This window comes from Saccoglossus kowalevskii, chromosome 10, assembly GCF_978046115.1.
Source record: "Saccoglossus kowalevskii chromosome 10, keSacKowa6.1, whole genome shotgun sequence".
Taxonomy (NCBI): domain Eukaryota; kingdom Metazoa; phylum Hemichordata; class Enteropneusta; family Harrimaniidae; genus Saccoglossus; species Saccoglossus kowalevskii.
Window position 1 is genome coordinate 3,463,797 of NC_140650.1, and position 21,563 is coordinate 3,485,359.

Below are 21,563 nucleotides of genomic sequence, written 5' to 3' on the forward strand. Positions count from 1 at the left end.
GTTATTTTCAGTCCGTTGCCAGGGAAACTTGGCCTCCCATACCATCCTATGGTAAAAACCAAATCATTTTATGATCACATCTATTTAGCCTGTTTTAAGTATATTTAAAATTAATTATTACAAGATTAAAACCACATTCTAAACACACCTTAAGCGAGGCAAACATGTATGTTAAATCGACATTTAAAAAAATAATAACTTCATTACATGATTAAAACCATCTGAAGCTTTAGTATGGTAAATTACATTGAAACGCATTTAAATTGTATGCAATATAACAATCTATAACTTGCTAGAGATGCTTTAGAATATATATAAGATGTTTTATGTTAAGAACAATCTTTATCATTACTTGAGTCAATATAATAAAAACCGAATAACTTCGTATTATACATTAACAATATGTTCAAACGTATAATCCACCAAAGGCTCAATATAATTCGCTTCAAAGTGATTCCAATTGGTTTTCTTAAGTTCCAATGAATCTAATTGCCGATATGTAGCACCCAAGTGCGTACGTGTGAAATTGGCACTTGTTACCATTAGCTCTACCACACCGGACGGATAGACGCCTGCTAAAAACTTACAATGAAAGTATGTTTTATTAAAATGCTCGTTGTATGTGACATAGATGGCGCGTGATATGTATCTTTTGAATATCTTCTTCTCATCAGCATCCAACCCAGTCTTAACGATGTTGCTAATTTTGATGTTGTTGTAACAGTTTTCTCTGATAATGAATCTTTCCAGGACTCCCTTCTTTCCATTTCCACATGTACTAATAACAGTACAGATGTTTTGCAGAATTTCTTCATCAAGGAACGGAGACACCAAATACACTCTTACGCCCTTAGTGTCAAACCAATGTGTCATTAGTTGCAGCCATACATCAAATACATATTGTGGTCCGTGGATACCGTTTTTCACTGCTTCGCCAGTCTCTGATATTAATAGGTTGTGGTCATACCAGTAGTTCTAACAGTACAAACAGATATACAAATAAATTACTTGCTGGCAGCACCTACCTGGTATTTCCACTAACTCAGACTATTAATTTGTTATAACACAGTCTGTTTCCATTGAATGCTTGCCCATTAAATCAAAATGGTTTCCTTCTACATGGGCATGTTGAATCATTTTGCCAAGGCAGTACAACGTATTGAATTGCTAGACTCTTCGCCGGGAAATACTACGTAAACAGCTGCACGACCAGTATAGCACATTACTCGATAGCTGGATTGACAGTACGCGGAGCGCTATATCGATCAACAGAAACTCACCTCAGCGGAAGTATCAATATCGCGTCTGTAATTTCTTTCTGCTTGCCCTTCAACGAAGTTACTTTTTGATTCAGTGGAGGCAGAGATCGTTCTCTTCTTTTTACAGATTCCTTCCCGAGGCCCGTGATTGCATTGACAGTGCCTCGTACGAGTGACCACAGGTTATTAACCAAGATTCTGCGATTAGAAAACAATAAGATATTAGTAACACCGGTACCTAGTAATACGACAAGTGCCATATTTATAACATGAATAATTACAATACATGTGTACCAATAGTACTGTATATATGACGTATACTTTCAATACACTACTACTAATCTACCCTGTGTTTGAATCAATGTTGTTTAGTATGTAGGTTTATGTTGGGGCATACCTTTTGCCTTTGGCTTTTTTTTTTTTTTTTTACTTTGTATGTTCTTCTTAGAATGTAGCACGGCTATTCACAAATACTGACATCTTATTTTTCAGAGATGTCTGCTTTGTTTTCTTCGGCATATTCGTAAGTTGTATGCTTCTGGAATAAAACATTTGGAATATGAAGTTTATATTTTATATGTAGTTGGGTAAAAAAAAAAATTCACTACCTGCTGGGAAATGAGCAAGCTGGATTTCGTATAAAATAACATTTTATTATTCACATTTATGTAAATAGACATTTGTCTTCATTGGTTTATATTGTGTCTTATATATATTGTGTTGTAAAGTGTATATGACGTAGACATTTGAACCCATTGTATTCAAGTTAAATACATTAATTATAATTATTTCATAAAACACTCACTTTTAAATTATTCAAAACTTGTCCTACACGAGCATAACTTCCCATCCTCACATTAAATAATTATTCTTTTATTGGTTTTGTAACTTACGACACTTGTGAAAATACAAATAGTTTGTGAAATGTTTCAACTGGACCTACCACGGAACGTTGTTGTATGCCAATGAACCTGACAAAATGTCACCATGGTCGCTTGAGAACATCTTGTGTAAATAAACCACGTGGTCATTGATTGAAGTAGAGTTGCCAGTATTTTATGACCGGTTATATCGGTGCCTACTATGAAGACAATGAAATATAGCTCTACTGTATTCTTTCCACTAAACCATCTGTAGATTTGAAAAAGAACACACGAGTGCATTTATTATACTTTTTTCTTAATAAATGGCATTCCATTCTACCAATGATAATTATTTATTTTCTTCTTAAGACACAGCTGTCAGGATATCAAAAGTCCGATGAAAACAGAAAACTTAAAAATCTTCAAATCATGCCGTAGATAATATGCAAGTGTTGATAATCAATATAATATAGAACAAATGCGCTTACCGTTTTGGTTCGATGGATTCTTCTATTCAAATATGGAAAAAACAAAATGTACGTATTTGAAATATGATTAACGCAGATTAACTTAGATACGTTTGTGTTCATCGATGTCTGGCAATGAATGCCAAGTCTGTTGCCTAGCATAATAACTACAGGTCAAAGGTCACAACGCACTTCACTTTGTCGTTGTAATAAGCAGCGCAGCCTTGGCACATATGACAAGTGGAAATAGTTTATCGTGTTATAAAGCTTCCGTGAGTTATCGAGTTTAGAAACTCACTGCATGATGTATATCGCCAACATTAGAACTGTAATGATGTTTGATGTAGAAGATATTGACATTAAAATTTGAACCGCTTGCGAGTCAGGATTGGAATACCTGTCATCGTTTCTACTGTAACTACAGTGTTAGTGTTGCTGAAAGAGGGCAGTGTTCAGATTTGTCACGTTGTCACGTAATATGTAAACATTTCGTCGATTACCTATATGTGGAGGTAAAGATTTAAAGATATATAAATGCTTTGAGCTGGTTGCTATGGATGCGGATATTGACAATCTCATCCATAAACGTACCTCGAGGTTATTCACGTCTATTTGGTTATCTATTAAGAATTACATGTATGCAAATTAATTGAGGTCACACGACCAATGAAAACCGGTGTTTTTAACTGGTTGCTATGGTCATGGTTCTGTGGACACTTCATCCTAACGCTCATCACCAATGTCAATATCATCTTGATAGTACAGCATAGAATTACATTTATACATGATAATTGTTTTTATTTTCAAAGAATTAAAGCACAATTTTTTGATGAGTACAAAATAATAAAAATTAGACACCAGAGAAAAACGTTGAAAGACACTAACACTGATGAAGTGATCTCTAACTAAGTAATTTTCATCCAAACCTCCCTCACAAATGGTACCGCTAATCAAACAGTAAAGATTGTGATTTCAATACAATGGTAACTAAGGTAATTAACGCGAGAAAAACAAAACAAATCACGAAGTACGACAGATCACCTGGGGGTAATAATTATATTTAAATGATAATTGAAATGTTCTTTCAGTTTTTTTAAAAATCTGACATGTATGTATGATGTATGTATGTTGAAAGTCAATATAGTTAACTTAACGTAGATATTATAACGTATGTAATAGACACACTTCCTGTTGTCAAAATCGGTTTGCAATAAATCTTTTTAGTAATAGTCAAGATTATGCGGAATGTGTTGGTTGAATGTCAGGCTGTAAATTATATGTAAATTATGTGCATAAAATGACATTTTTATAGACCATAATAAAAATACAATTTTCCGTTAAAACCCACTAAAATAAGTTGTTATTACTTCGAGACATCAAAAATACCTTGTAAGAAACTACATAACTTTCTTAAATCATATGCTCTGTAGCATAATTATTTTAAGATATTATTGAAAATAAAAGCAGTTTTCAAATCTATTATTACAATTTTCTTAGAAACACAAAGTTTGTACAACTATAATATTACCATTTGTAAACTGAAATTAATATGCAGTCTCATCTTATAATTGTTTTGCTCGTATTTGATATAAAACGTAATAATATAAATGTTTATTCCAAATCAAAGTATATGTGTTTATATTTATTTAAATTGGCCGCTTGTGAACAACAATTGTGACAACATTCTGATTATACATCAAGTATACTAATGATTCAAGATTTGTATAAAGTTAATGCATCGTCAATCATTTGTTGACGACATGCTCATTTGTTACAATATATAATGTGTTATATTAGTAATGTAATACGTCCTTCTGACAGAGCGAAAGCTTATTGTCTTTACTTATTCAAGCTGTGGTTAAATCTAAGAATGAACAATCACCGCAGTCGTGTATATTGCGAGATATTGCGACTTGTATACCAGACTATGGCGACATTTTCCTGCTATTATTTACAACAACTTTATTTTTAATATAATTTTTAAACATGGAAATAATTTCAAATCACCAAAAACAATGTATAAATTCACTTGTACCCGTAGCTAAATTTAATGAACTCTGGGTCTATCATACTGTTCATTCATCAAGTGTTGGCTTACAATCTCCGATTGTGTAAAATAGTTTCAATCGGCGTAGCATTAGAAAATACAGACTCTTAGTGTTATACGCGCGATTACGCTTTGAAGGTTACGAAACGCACGACCGACGAATAAGCCACTGCCTACGACAACCATTGGTTTTAACAAAACAGTAATTTACACATGCTTGTGCTTTGAACCCCGAACATCTAAAAGTCGCCATTATTTCATTACGCTTTACGTCCATAGCGCAAAATATCAGAACAGGATTATTTACCTCAACTACATTTTAATATCATTCATGTACGGGGGGGGGGGGCTTCTATTTAACCATTTCTTGTATAATTAAAAACACACTCCCACTCAATCAGAATTACTGATATAATATAATACTATGAAATATTATATAATGATAAAAAACAAAGTCAATGCAAAGTTGGTGTAAGTACAAAACTAATTGAAATCATTAACAATAAAACAACGTTTAGAAATTGTTAACTAGTATAATCGATAATTAACTAGTATAATCGATATTTAACTAGTATAATCGATATTTAACTCATCCTAGTAAAGACATCCCATGGTTCAGTGCTCACACACTGCGCCTACTTATCACTAAATACAAATACGTTTATACACTTGTCTCAAAATGTATTAACAAAACTATATTAACAAAAATTAAAACGTTTGAGTTTTGAAGTATTTTTATTGGTCTTCTTAGAAACTTGTAATTAGATTTTATTTTTACGTAATAATTTGAAAGTTTGAATTTAATTCAATGAGGTTTGCCGTAATCAACTGAACTAATAAACAAAACACTACAAAATACAAAATAGAGTGAATGACCGTAATTAAAATAGTTTGAAACTTTTTAGAACATTTAGTTTTATAATCTCAACCTTTCACAATTTCTACTTCTGTATGCCAGAATCGGATTTCCTAGTAACTGATCGAAGAGGGCGCAAATACTTCTCTTCAAAATGTTGTTTTGTTGTTTTAATAATAGTCAGTGTGTCTCTTTGTCGATCATTAAATAAGTCCATTTCTTCAGATCTCATATGCTGCCTAGTGAAATCGCCACTCGTCACAAGTAGCACAACTTTGCCATTTGGGTACTCTCCCGCAGCAAATTTGCAGCTGAAACAGGTGTATCCTTGCTGACTTAACCAGACATAAGGTTTAATTTTCTCTTCATATACCTTCCGCTGGTCCCATCCGAGCTTTGCAGCAGCCATTCCGATGTCACGTGTATATACTTCACCAAAACTACCCTCGCTTGTACCCCCATCGTCAGCTTGACAGATGCAGTTGATGATTTCGCTCAACACTAGGTCATCTATAAACGGCGTGACAAGGTGAACTTTGACTTGTTCCTGATGGAACCATTTAGTGAGGTATGTCTTCAGTGTTCTCAACATGTAATATGGACTTATTACACCAGTCCATATAAGTTCATACACTCGCCGCTTCTGGAAATCACAAAATGAAGAAACAATGCATTGTGACATATTTTTATTACACATGAATGAAATTGATATATATATATTCATTTTGACAGAGAAGGGGTGAGCGGGGGGGGGAATCTGGTCAAAATGTAGGAGTAATTACTAATTAATGGATAACGTTATAACTGCAATGTATCATTGGTTAGATTAAAGGAGAGTTATTAAGCTCTCATAGCTAAAGATATGTTCTTGTATTTGTACACATATATAATCTAGTGCTAATGTAGAGAACTGAATGATATTATACCTTTTTTTCTGGTTGCCAAGAAACCAGTCTTGCTTCTTCCACTGTTACAATACTCTTTTCTTTTGACCTCTTAGATTTACTCTTCTTTTTCTTGTTCTTCTTCTTTAGTGCATTCGATTCGTGTTCTTGATCAGCCGAACCGTGTATCATATCATCTAAACTCATACTAGGCATCATTTCCTTTGTGGCTGCTTTCAGAGGGGTATTAACACCCGATTTTTGAAATGCAGATATATCGCCATTATCCAAAGCCATAGTGTCACTCATTCTCCTCGTTGTCTGATCTTCATAGCTTCCCCCAGCACATATGACTTCCCAGTCTTCAGGTGCAAGACTGAACATGCTAAGACTTCGGTGTTTTGGGTTGCTTTCTCTGTAATAAAATATTTCTGTTTTGTGTGGATATAGGACTATTTCATTGTTTTTAGATAAGTCAACACTCTGGATAGGTCCCATTGGCTCTACACTGTTTTCAGACATGTCTTTTTTATCATCATCAGCACCTACATTATTACTTATCAGTTCTTTGTTTCCATCTTGTATTGATTTTGTTGCATTTGGTTGGTTTAAATCCAAAATAACAGGTTCGGCTTTAGAATTCTCCTGCACGTCTGCTGTCTTCTCATTTGATATGATGATACCTTCTGACGTGCTTTGTATTTCTTCTAAGCCATCCATATCCTTCAAATTGGATTGAATAGGTAAAGTAGTCACCACATCATCAGCATAATATATTTTTTCCAATGATAGATCCTGCTGTAGTATCAAACCATCCTTAAAATCACCATCAAGTTTATGTTTAGATTTTGACACTGAAGTGTCCGATTTGATTGATGTATTACTTTGTACTTGAACTTCTCGGTCAGTGCTTATTTTATCATCTGAAGCATTTCCATCAATACTTGCATCTGCAGGTTTAGTAATTGGTACACCTACTGCCTTGTCAATTTTTGAAGACTTTCCGTTGTTTTCTATTCCTTTTGCAGATACAGAAGTTATTGGTTCAAATTTTAATTGCTCTCCAGATACTTCACCAGCAGTGATAGCAGTATCTTTAACTAAAATGATATGTACTGGTTGATCTTCATAATTAGCTGCTGGAATAGATATGTCTTCTTCAGATGGCATCTTTTCATCCAACATATTATCATGCAATTCTAGACATTCTTGTGTTAACTTTTCTTGTTTCTCTTCTGTATCTTTTCTCTCATGCCAGTCTTCAATTACAATTATAGGCAGTTGTGTTTCATACACATTCTGCTCTATAGTTCCACTTTCTGTCACACAGTAAAATTGTTGTGTCCTATCAGCTGACTTTTGTTTTTGGTCTTCTATTGTTGATTCTATATCATCTACATCTACTGTAACTGCGTCGATTTTGGTATCATGATCAAATACACTTTCTTTTTCTACTTTACTATCTCCAGATATCAGTTTATCAGTTTGAGTATCATTGTCATTTGTCACAAATTCCTGTACTTCAATGAGGTTTTCTATTTGGTGTTCCAATTTAGTCATCTCTTCACTGTGTGCTACATTTCCAGCTGATGCATGTTCCATATGTGTTTCTGTCGTACCACATTCTCCACCGTCTGTGTGGGGTATATTCAATTCAGCATTTGATGGTACAGATTTTTTCAGATGACAATTATCATTGATTGCATGTAATGATGCCTCAATTCCTGGTTCAATATTGTCTTCTGGGAGATTATTATCTTCAAGTGTATAGTCATGTGTTGTAGGATGATCAAGTTGTTCCAATTCGACCTTGGAATACTCAACCATATTGCCTGCTAAAGTATCAATCTTTTGTATGTTGCCATCTATCAGTGAAACATTGGTTTTTTTCACTGCTGTCTGTTCAGTGTCTGTAATATCCTTGATTTTTTCTGTCGTGTCCTTTATTTCTTCTGCATCAATCTCCTCAAACATGTCTGATACATCTAGTTTAACAGTTGATGGTACAGCTCTTATTTGTGTATCCTCACGATTTATAACATATCCTGGTGGATGATCTGTTGAATAATCATGCTCCTGTGATGCAATAGACTCTTCCATTAAAAGGTCCAATTTTGACAAGTCTTCCCTAGTATATTTCACTGCACTGTAGGCTAAAGTATCAACCTTTTGTATATTCTCATCTATCTGTGAAACATTTGTCTTTTCATTTTCAATTCCCACTACTGGATGCCTAGAATCTGCTGTGTCCCAATATTTGTTATCTGTTACAACTTTATCATCTTTTTCTACCTCATTCTTCACTTGAGACATGTTTATTTGTGTTTTTTCTGATTCTGGTGGTACAGCTTCATTCAGAGTATCATCTTTATGGATTGAAATATTTAGCGGGGATGCTTCATCTCTCTGTAGAATACTGTCTGTTGGAGGACCCGCCTTATCTACTGCAACATCTTTTGTCACAATTGATTCATTTAAAGAATGATCAAGTTGTTCCAACTCTTTCCATGAATATTCCTCCATATTGCCGACTAAAGTATCAACCTTTTGTATGTTGCCATCTATCAGTGAAACATTGGTTTTTAATTCTTCATTTATCACTGCTGTATGTTCAGTGTCTGCCATATCCTCATATTTGTCGATTGTACCATTTATTCCTTCTGATTCAATCTCTTCAATGTCTGATTCGACAATTTGTGGTACAGCCCCTAATTTTGCATCTTCATTATTGTCTACATCTTCATTTGTTAACAGTTGCTTATTTTCTGGTGGATGATCTGTTGAATAATCATGCCTCTGTGATGCACTAGACTCTTCCATTAGCACGTCCAATTTTGACAAGTCTTCCCTAGTATATTTCACTGCACTGCCGGCTAACGTGTCAATTTTTTGTATATTCTCATCTACGTGTGAAACATTTGTCTTTTCGTTTTCAATTCCCACTACTAGATTCCTGTTGTCTGCTGAATATGTTTTGGATTTTTCAATTTTATCCTCTCTTTCCAGGGCATTTTCCTCATCGAATATGTTTGTTTTTTCCCCACCTTTCTCATTCATACCGACTTCATCTGTGTCATGTTTTGATGTAACATTATTTTGACATTCCAGCATTGTATTTATTAGTTGGTTATCTGACGAAACAGTATCTTCTTTTGATATGGACATGTTCTGTTTGGATAGAAGGCAAGCCTCAACCACTTCATCATTTATGTCTTCAGGTGTTATGATATGCCTATTTGGAATATCTTCTTCATGTGGCACATCATGTTCACCCATGGCCTGGTTATCAGGCTTCAAAAAAACTTCAGCTTTTAGTAAATAGTCATCATCATCTATGTGTGTATCAGGCTCAGCTACTGCTGCATGACGTGACTTGTGTTGGTCATCATCATCTATGTGTGTATCAGGCTCAGCTACTGCTGCATGACGCGACTTGTGTTGGTCATCATCTATGTGTGTATCACGCTCAGCTACTGTTGTATCACGTGACTTGTGTTGGTCATCATCATCTACGTGTGTATCAGGCTCAGCTACTGTTGTATCACGTGACTTGTGTTGGTCATCATCATCTACGTGTGTATCAGGCTCAGCTACTGTTGTATCACGTGACTTGTGTTGGTCATCATCGTCTACGTGTGTATCAGGCTCAGCTACTGTTGTATCACGTGACTTGAGCTGGTCATCATCATCTACGTGTGTATCAGGCTCAGCTACTGTTGTATCACGTGACTTGTGTTGGTCATCATCATCTACACGTGTGTCAGGCTCAGCTACTGTTGTATCACGTGACTTGTGTTGGTCATCATCATCTATATGTGTATTAGGCTCAGATACTGTTGTACCACGTGACTTGTGTTGGTTATCATCATCTACGTGTGTATCAGGCTCAGCTACTGTTGTATCACGTGACTTGTGTTGGTCATCATCATCTACGTGTGTATCAGGCTCAGCCAATGTTGTACCACGTGACTTGTGTTGGTCATCATCATCTACATGTGTGTCATGCTCAGCCAATGTTGTACCACGTGACTTGTGTTGGTCATCATCAAATATGTGTGTATTAGGCTCAGCTACTGTTGTATTTCGTGACTTGTGTTGGTCATCATCTACGTGTGTATCAGGCTCAGCCACTGATGTACCACATGACTTGTGTAGGTCATCATCATCTACTCGTGTGTCAGGCTCAGCTACTGTTGCATCACCTGACTTGTGTTGGTCATCATCATCTACGTGTGTATCAGACTCAGCTACTGTTCTATCACGTGACTTGTGTTGGTCATCATCATCTATGTGTGTATCAGGCTCACCTACTGTTGTATCACGTGACTTGTGTTGGTCATAATCATCTATGTGTGTATCAGGCTCAGCTACTGTTGTATCTCGTGACTTGTGTTGGTCATCAACTACGTGTGTATCACGCTCAGTTACTGTAGTATCACTTGATTTGTGTGGATCATCATCTACGTGTGTATCACGCTCAGCTACTGTTGTATCACGAGACTTGTGTTGGTCACCATCATCTACGTGTGTTTCAGGCTCAGCTACCGTTGTATCACGTGACTTGTGTTGGTCATCATTATCTCCGTGTGTATCAGGTTCAGCTATTGTTGTATCACGTGACTTGTGTTGGTCATCATCATCTACAAGTGCATCAGGCTCAGCTACTGTTGTATCGCGTGACATGTATTGACCATCATCATCTATGTGTGTATAAGGCTCAGCTACTGTTGCATCACGTGACTTGTGTTGGTCATCATCATCTACGTGTGTATCAGGCTCAGCTACTGTTGCATGACGTGACTTGTGTTGGTAATCATCACCAACGTGTGTACCAGGCTCAGCTGCTGTTGTATCACGTGACTTATGTTGGTCATAATCATCTACGGGTGTATCAGGCTCACCTACTGTTGTATCACGTGACTTGTGTTGGTCATAATCATCTATGTGTGTATCAGGCTCAGCTACTGTTGTATCTCGTGACTTGTGTTGGTCATCAACTACGTGTGTATCACGCTCAGTTACTGTAGTATCACGTGATTTGTGTGGATCATCATATACGTGTGTATCAGGCTCAGCTACTGTTGTATCACGTGACTTGTGTTGGTCATCATCGTCTACGTGTGTATCAGGCTCAGCTACTATTGAATCACGTGAGTTGAGCTGGTCATCATCATCTGCGTGTGTATCAGGCTCAGCTACTGTTGTATCACGTGACTTGTGTTGGTCATCATCATCTACACGTGTGTCAGGCTCAGCTACTGTTGTATCACGTGACTTGTGTTGGTCATCATCATCTACGTGTGCATCAGGCTCAGCTACTGCTGCATGACGTGACTTGTGTTGGTCATCATCATCTACGTGTGTATCAGGCTCAGCTACTGTTGTATCACATGACTTGTGTTGGTCATCATCTACGTGTGTATCAGGCTCAGTTACTGTTGTACCACGTGACTTGTGTTCATCATCATCTACACGTGTGTCAGGCTCAGCTACTGTTGTATCACGTGACTTGTGTTGGTCATCATCATCTACGTGTGCATCAGGCTCAGCTACTGCTGCATGACGTGACTTGTGTTGGTCATCATCATCTACGTGTGTATCAGGCTCAGCTACTGTTGTATCACATGACTTGTGTTGGTCATCATCTACGTGTGTATCAGGCTCAGTTACTGTTGTACCACGTGACTTGTGTTCATCATCATCTATGTGTGTATAAGGCTCAGCAACTGTTGTATCACGTGACTTATGTTGGTCATAATCATCTACGTGTGTATCAGGCTCGGCTACTGTTGCATCACGTGACTTGTGTTGGTCATCATCATCTACGTGTTTATCAGGCTCAGCTACTGTTGTATCACGTGACTTGTGTTGGTCATCATCTACGTGTGGATCAGGCTCAGCTGCTGTTGTAGCATGTGACTTGTGTTCATCATCATCTACGTGTGTATCAGGCTCAGCTACTGTTGCATGACGTGACTTGTGTTGGTAATCATCATCAACGTGTGTACCAGGCTCAGCTGCTGTTGTATCACGTGACTTGTGTTGCTCATAACCATCTATGTCTGTATCAGGCTCAGCTACTGTTGTATCACGTGATTTGTGTTGGTCATCATCATCTACAGGTGTATCAGGCTCAGCTACTGTTGTATCACATGACTTGTGTTGGTCATAACCATCTACGTGTGTATCAGGCTCAGCTACTGTTGTATCACGTGATTTGTGTTGGTCATCATCATCTACAGGTGTATCAGGCTCAGCCACTGTTGTACCACGTGACTTGTGTTGGTCGTCATCATCTACGTGTGTGTCAGGCTCAGCTACTGTTGCATCACGTGACTTGTGTTGGTCATCATCTACGTGTTTATCACGCTCAGCTACCGCTGCATGACGTGACTTGTGTTGGTCATCATCATTTACGTGTGTATCTGGCTCAGCAACTATTGTACCACGTGACTTGTGTTCATCATCATCTACGTGTGTATCAGGCTCAGCTACTGTTGCATCACGTGACTTGTGTTGATTGTCATCATCTACGTGTGCGTCAGGCTCAGCTACTGTTGTATCATGTGACTTGTGTTGGTCATCATCATCTATGTGTGTATCAGGCTCAGCTACTGTTGTATCACGTGACTTGTGTTGGTCATCATCATATACGTGTGTGTCAGGCTCAGCTACTGTCGTATCACGTGACTTGTGTTGGTCATCATCATCTACGTGTGTATCATGCTCAGCCAATGTTGTACCACGTGACTTGTGTTGGTCATCATCATCTACGTGTGTGTCAGGCTCAGCTACTGTTGTATCAAGTGACTTGTGTTGGTCATCATCAAATATGTGTGTATTAGGCTCAGCTACTGTTGTATTTCGTGACTTGTGTTGGTCATCATCTACGTGTGTATCAGGCTCAGCCACTGTTGTACCACGTGACCTGTGTTGTTCATCATCATCTACTCGTGTGTCAGGCTCAGCTACTGTTGCATCACCTGACTTGTGTTGGTCATCATCATCTACGTGTGTATCAGACTCAGCTACTGTTGTATCACGTGACTTGTGTTGGTCATCATAATCTATGTGTGTATCAGGCTCACCTACTATTGTATCACGTGACTTGTGTTGGTCATAATCATCTACGTGTGTATCAGGCTCAGCTACTGTTATATCACGTGACTTGTGTTGGTCATCATCATCTACAAGTGTATCAGGCTCAGCTACTGTTGTATCTCGTGACTTGTGTTGGTCATCAACTACGTGTGTATCACGCTCAGTTACTGTAGTATCACGTGATTTGTGTGGATCATCATCTACGTGTGTATCACGCTCAGCTACCGTTGTATCACGTGACTTGTGTTGGTCACCATCATCTACGTGTGTATCAGACTCAGTTACTGTTGTATCACGTGATTTGTGTTGGTCATCATATACGTGTGTATCAGGCTCAGCTGCTGTTGCATCACGTGACTTGTGTTGGTCAACATCATCTACGTGTGTATCAGGCTCAGCTACTGTTGTATCACGTGACTTGTGTTGGTCATCATCATCTACGTGTGCATCAGGCTCAGCTACTGCTGCATGACGTGACTTGTGTTGGTCATCATCATCTACGTGTGTATCAGGCTCAGCTACTGTTGTATCACGTGACTTGTGTTGGTCATCATCTATGTGTGTATCAGGCTCAGCTACTGTTGTATCACGTGACTTGTGTTGGTCATCATCTACGTGTGTATCAGGCTCAGTTACTGTTGTACCACGTGACTTGTGTTCATCATCATCTATGTGTGTATAAGGCTCAGCAACTGTTATATCACGTGACTTGTGTTGGTCATAATCATCTACGTGTGTATCAGGCTCGGCTACTGTTGCATCACGTGACTTGTGTTGGTCATCATCATCTACGTGTTTATCAGGCTCAGCAACTGTTGTATCACGTGACTTGTGTTGGTCATAATCATCTACGTGTGTATCAGGCTCAGCTACTGTTGTATCACGTGACTTGTGTTGGTCATCATCTACGTGTGTATCAGGCTCAGCTACTGTTGTAGCACGTGACTTGTGTTCATCATCATCTACGTGTGTATCAGGCTCAGCTACTGTTGCATGACGTGACTTGTGTTGGTAATCATCATCAACGTGTGTACCAGGCTCAGCTGCTGTTGTATCACGTGACTTGTGTTGCTCATAACTATCTACGTGTGTATCAGGCTCAGTTACTGTTGTTTCACGTGACTTGTGTTGGTCATAACCATCTACGTGTGTATCAGGCTCAGCTACTGTTGTATCACGTGATTTGTGTTGGTCATAACCATCTACGTGTGTATCAGGCTCAGCTACTGTTGTATCACGTGATTTGTGTTGGTCATCATCATCTACGTGTGTATCAGGCTCAGCTGCTGTTGTATCACGTGACTTGTGTTGGTCATCATCTACGTGTGTATCAGGCTCAGCTACTGTTGTATCACGTGACTTGTGTTGGTCACCATCTACGTGTGTATCAGGCTCAGTTACTGTTGTACCACGTGACTTGTGTTCATCATCATCTATGTGTGTATAAGGCTCAGCAAGTGTTGTATCACGTGACTTGTGTTGGTCATAATCATCTACGTGTGTATCAGGCTCGGCTACTGTTGCATCACGTGACTTGTGTTGGTCATCATCATCTACGTGTTTATCAGGCTCAGCAACTGTTGTATCACGCGACTTGTGTTGGTCATCATCATCTACTCGTGTGTCAGGCTCAGCTACTGTTGCATCACCTGACTTGTGTTGGTCATCATCATCTACGTGTGTATCAGACTCAGCTACTGTTGTATCACGTGACTTGTGTTGGTCATCATAATCTATGTGTGTATCAGGCTCACCTACTATTGTATCACGTGACTTGTGTTGGTCATAATCATCTACGTGTGTATCAGGCTCAGCTACTGTTATATCACGTGACTTGTGTTGGTCATCATCATCTACAAGTGTATCAGGCTCAGCTACTGTTGTATCTCGTGACTTGTGTTGGTCATCAACTACGTGTGTATCACGCTCAGTTACTGTAGTATCACGTGATTTGTGTGGATCATCATCTACGTGTGTATCACGCTCAGCTACCGTTGTATCACGTGACTTGTGTTGGTCACCATCATCTACGTGTGTATCAGACTCAGTTACTGTTGTATCACGTGATTTGTGTTGGTCATCATATACGTGTGTATCAGGCTCAGCTGCTGTTGCATCACGTGACTTGTGTTGGTCAACATCATCTACGTGTGTATCAGGCTCAGCTACTGTTGTATCACGTGACTTGTGTTGGTCATCATCATCTACGTGCGCATCAGGCTCAGCTACTGCTGCATGACGTGACTTGTGTTGGTCATCATCATCTACGTGTGTATCAGGCTCAGCTACTGTTGTATCACGTGACTTGTGTTGGTCATCATCTATGTGTGTATCAGGCTCAGCTACTGTTGTATCACGTGACTTGTGTTGGTCATCATCTACGTGTGTATCAGGCTCAGTTACTGTTGTACCACGTGACTTGTGTTCATCATCATCTATGTGTGTATAAGGCTCAGCAACTGTTGTATCACGTGACTTGTGTTGGTCATAATCATCTACGTGTGTATCAGGCTCGGCTACTGTTGCATCACGTGACTTGTGTTGGTCATCATCATCTACGTGTTTATCAGGCTCAGCAACTGTTGTATCACGTGACTTGTGTTGGTCATAATCATCTACGTGTGTATCAGGCTCAGCTACTGTTGTATCACGTGACTTGTGTTGGTCATCATCTACGTGTGTATCAGGCTCAGCTACTGTTGTAGCACGTGACTTGTGTTCATCATCATCTACGTGTGTATCAGGCTCAGCTACTGTTGCATGACGTGACTTGTGTTGGTAATCATCATCAACGTGTGTACCAGGCTCAGCTGCTGTTGTATCACGTGACTTGTGTTGCTCATAACTATCTACGTGTGTATCAGGCTCAGTTACTGTTGTTTCACGTGACTTGTGTTGGTCATAACCATCTACGTGTGTATCAGGCTCAGCTACTGTTGTATCACGTGATTTGTGTTGGTCATAACCATCTACGTGTGTATCAGGCTCAGCTACTGTTGTATCATGTGATTTGTGTTGGTCATCATCATCTACGTGTGTATCAGGCTCAGCTGCTGATGTATCACGTGACTTGTGTTGGTCATCATCTACGTGTTTATCAGGCTCAGCAACTGTTGTATCACGCGACTTGTGTTGGTCATCATCATCTACTCGTGTGTCAGGCTCAGCTACTGTTGCATCACCTGACTTGTGTTGGTCATCATCATCTACGTGTGTATCAGACTCAGCTACTGTTGTATCACGTGACTTGTGTTGGTCATCATAATCTATGTGTGTATCAGGCTCACCTACTATTGTATCACGTGACTTGTGTTGGTCATAATCATCTACGTGTGTATCAGGCTCAGCTACTGTTATATCACGTGACTTGTGTTGGTCATCATCATCTACAAGTGTATCAGGCTCAGCTACTGTTGTATCTCGTGACTTGTGTTGGTCATCAACTACGTGTGTATCACGCTCAGTTACTGTAGTATCACGTGATTTGTGTGGATCATCATCTACGTGTGTATCACGCTCAGCTACCGTTGTATCACGTGACTTGTGTTGGTCACCATCATCTACGTGTGTATCAGACTCAGTTACTGTTGTATCACGTGATTTGTGTTGGTCATCATATACGTGTGTATCAGGCTCAGCTGCTGTTGCATCACGTGACTTGTGTTGGTCAACATCATCTACGTGTGTATCAGGCTCAGCTACTGTTGTATCACGTGACTTGTGTTGGTCATCATCATCTACGTGTGCATCAGGCTCAGCTACTGCTGCATGACGTGACTTGTGTTGGTCATCATCATCTACGTGTGTATCAGGCTCAGCTACTGTTGTATCACGTGACTTGTGTTGGTCATCATCTATGTGTGTATCAGGCTCAGCTACTGTTGTATCACGTGACTTGTGTTGGTCATCATCTACGTGTGTATCAGGCTCAGTTACTGTTGTACCACGTGACTTGTGTTCATCATCATCTATGTGTGTATAAGGCTCAGCAACTGTTGTATCACGTGACTTGTGTTGGTCATAATCATCTACGTGTGTATCAGGCTCGGCTACTGTTGCATCACGTGACTTGTGTTGGTCATCATCATCTACGTGTTTATCAGGCTCAGCAACTGTTGTATCACGTGACTTGTGTTGGTCATAATCATCTACGTGTGTATCAGGCTCAGCTACTGTTGTATCACGTGACTTGTGTTGGTCATCATCTACGTGTGTATCAGGCTCAGCTACTGTTGTAGCACGTGACTTGTGTTCATCATCATCTACGTGTGTATCAGGCTCAGCTACTGTTGCATGACGTGACTTGTGTTGGTAATCATCATCAACGTGTGTACCAGGCTCAGCTGCTGTTGTATCACGTGACTTGTGTTGCTCATAACTATCTACGTGTGTATCAGGCTCAGTTACTGTTGTTTCACGTGACTTGTGTTGGTCATAACCATCTACGTGTGTATCAGGCTCAGCTACTGTTGTATCACGTGATTTGTGTTGGTCATAACCATCTACGTGTGTATCAGGCTCAGCTACTGTTGTATCATGTGATTTGTGTTGGTCATCATCATCTACGTGTGTATCAGGCTCAGCTGCTGATGTATCACGTGACTTGTGTTGGTCATCATCTACGTGTGTATCAGGCTCAGCTACTGTTGTATCACGTGACTTGTGTTGGTCACCATCTACGTGTGTATCAGGCTCAGTTACTGTTGTACCACGTGACTTGTGTTCATCATCATCTATGTGTGTATAAGGCTCAGCAACTGTTGTATCACGTGACTTGTGTTGGTCATAATCATCTACGTGTGTATCAGGCTCGGCTACTGTTGCATCACGTGACTTGTGTTGGTCATCATCATCTACGTGTTTATCAGGCTCAGCAACTGTTGTATCACGTGACTTGTGTTGGTCATAATCATCTACGTGTGTATCAGGCTCAGCTACTGTTGTATCACGTGACTTGTGTTGGTCATCATCTACGTGTGTATCAGGCTCAGCTACTGTTGTAGCACGTGACTTGTGTTCATCATCATCTACGTGTGTATCAGGCTCAGCTACTGTTGCATGACGTGACTTGTGTTGGTAATCATCATCAACGTGTGTACCAGGCTCAGCTGCTGTTGTATCACGTGACTTGTGTTGCTCATAACTATCTACGTGTGTATCAGGCTCAGTTACTGTTGTTTCACGTGAATTGTGATGGTCATAACCATCTACGTGTGTATCAGGCTCAGCTACTGTTGTATCACGTGATTTGTGTTGGTCATAACCATCTACGTGTGTATCAGGCTCAGCTACTGTTGTATCACGTGACTTGTGTTGCTCATAACCATCTACGTGTGTATCAGGCTCCGCTACTGTTGTATCACGTGATTTGTGTTGGTCATCATCATCTACAGGTGTATCAGGCTCAGCAAATGTTGTATCACGTGACTTGTGTTGGTCACCATCATCTACGTGTGTATCAGGCTCAGCGACTGTTGTATCACGTGACTTGTGTTGGTAATCATCATATACGTGTGTATCAGGCTCCGCTACTGTTGTATCACGTGATTTGTGTTGGTCATCATCATCTACAGGTGTATCAGGCTCAGCTACTGTTGTATCACGTGACTTGTGTTGGTCACCATCATCTACGTGTGTATCAGACTCAGCTTCTGTTGTATCACGTGACTTGTGTTGGTAATCATCATATACGTGTGTATCAGGCTCAGCTGCTGTTGCATCACGTGACTTGTGTTGGTCATCATCTTCTACGTGTGTATCAGGCTCAGCTACTGTTGTATCACGTGACTTGTGTTGGTCATCATCATCATCTACGTGTGTATCAGGCTCAGCTTCTGTTGTATCACGTGACTTGTGTTGGTAATCATCATATACGTGTGTATCAGGCTCAGCTGCTGTTGCATCACGTGACTTGTGTTGGTCATCATCTTCTACGTGTGTATCAGGCTCAGCTACTGTTGTATCACGTGACTTGTGTTGGTCATCATCATCATCTACGTGTGTATCAGGCTCACCTACTCTATCTGTGTCTCCCAGTAATCTTGTATATGGCGTCTCATTTTCGTCTCTGAATTTACATCGCACATTTGTTACTTTTTCTTCACGTATATCTGTTTTGTTTTCTGTACTGGTTTCTGAAAATGGATAATGACATAAATGATATTAGAACAGTAAACGGGGGACTCAAAGCGCCTCGCCCCTGTAGGCAAACTTGCAGGGCGAAATAAACAACGTGATGTACATATCTACCGCACATATATGAACAAATAAATCCAATGATGATCCAATACGAACCACCCTGCAATTTATATGTATTTACAGTTTATTCACACCAATTAGTAAATTGGTCACTCATTTTCAGTCAAAGGTTATTAAGTAATGGCTCACGTAAATATAAACTATGATACGATAAATCAAATCAGGTCACTGTGACAGATAAGATCTATTACAAGTCTATTACAACCACAAAGGTATTTTGTATGTGTGCAATACAGACAGCAACACACTTCAGTTGTGTCATTTGAACAGAAGTATAACGTCACATAATGTATCACCATTAATAACCCACATATTAAATGTATAGTTTATATGACAATTGGATGACCATTAGAAACTCTTTCGATGAAATATGGTAAAAAATAAATCTGTGCAGAGTAAACGTTAGGGTGAAGTATATTCATAAAAAGAAATGCAAAAATACAAGAACGTAAAACGCAAAAAAAAATAATTATATCATCGTATCTCAAGACCCCAAGGGAGGATGACCAATTTGCAGTTGCCCACGCCCCTTAAGAACGCAATACAATATGCAACAAGCACAAACATGACTGACCATCACATTACTGTATGTATGTATATACAGTACCAGTGTTACAACAACGCCCGAAAGCTTGTATAACTTTACGATATTTCCTCAAACTAAAATAACTACATGTAATTCACAAATAGCGGCACCTACGTGCACGTCTGTGCAAGTCCTTTACATCCCAATAAACGTTTATCAGCGAAAATAATGCATAAATATGAAAATTACATATTGTCAAGCACTGTATATTTACATAAATAAAATTATAACGAGATACACCAAGTATCGTGCACGTAAATGAATGTTGTTCAAATAAATGAATATGAACTGTATTCACTTGGCTGGCAGCACGGATCTCTCACAATAGCATACATACATATTAGGTAAACATTTATAAATTTCATGTAAAACTACCAGAAATCATAGCTGATAAAAACTCACCGGCAATGTACACCACTTCAGCGTCATGCTCCGCCATGTTGAGTAATAAAATGTAGCTGTCCCCAGTTATGTTATAACTTTAGTTATTTATTTATTTGTCCGTTATACTACACTGGAGCATTTTGTATCAAAGTTCAAATCACCTTTACCTGTATGTTGCAGTGCGGTGCTAGGCACCCAATGGTATTTTGTTTATCTGCGCTATGCAACACGTAATTGAATGCTGCATGTCAATTATAGGACTCTTTAAAACCAGTCGTGAAAGCTTTCCTTTTGGGCAAACACAATGCAATATTCAAAATGTGAACAGTACATGTCTTTTTGGTAACAAAACAATATATACTGAAAATACATAATTATCGCTAGGTGTTTTATATGAAGTTTATTTTTATTGTTTTTTGAAGAGTTGGATTTTATTTTTACCGATTCGTCCCTTCTGTTTATTTTCAAAGAAATGACAGTGGCCCTTGCACAAATAGCGCACAAGCCTACATTGTTTAGTACTTTACTGTATTTAGGTTACAACTTGACATTCCAGAAAGTGTTCCATTAATGTACTAATACTATACACGCATTAAGTTTCAATGGATTTAAGGAAAGACATAAAGATGAACAATGTATATACTAATATCAAGTAATTACTAAGCAAAATATCTGATTCAAGGATCTGTACCAAAAGCCAATCTGGAATTCAGTGATATAGTTTCTGCTGAGTGAATTCTATTCTTATTCAGCAAGAGGATCTTGGGACAATGGTGGAATAATTTTTCACCCACATACAATCATACTAACAGAGAAACAACCTGTATATAAAAAAAAAACACAAATTGACCCAAAAAA

At 38.9% G+C, this 21,563-nt stretch overlaps 1 protein-coding gene across 1 annotated transcript; it reads right to left on the reverse strand.

The window, feature by feature from the left end:
• Positions 1-387: 387 nt before the first annotated feature.
• On the reverse strand, positions 388-1,778 carry LOC144352413 (uncharacterized). Its single transcript, XM_078009495.1, has 3 exons — positions 1,738-1,778; positions 1,343-1,457; positions 388-975 (listed from the first exon to the last, which is right to left on the reverse strand). The coding sequence occupies exons 1-3, from the start codon at positions 1,776-1,778 to the stop codon at positions 388-390; spliced, it is 744 nt and encodes a 247-aa protein (XP_077865621.1).
• Positions 1,779-21,563: the final 19,785 nt, after the last annotated feature.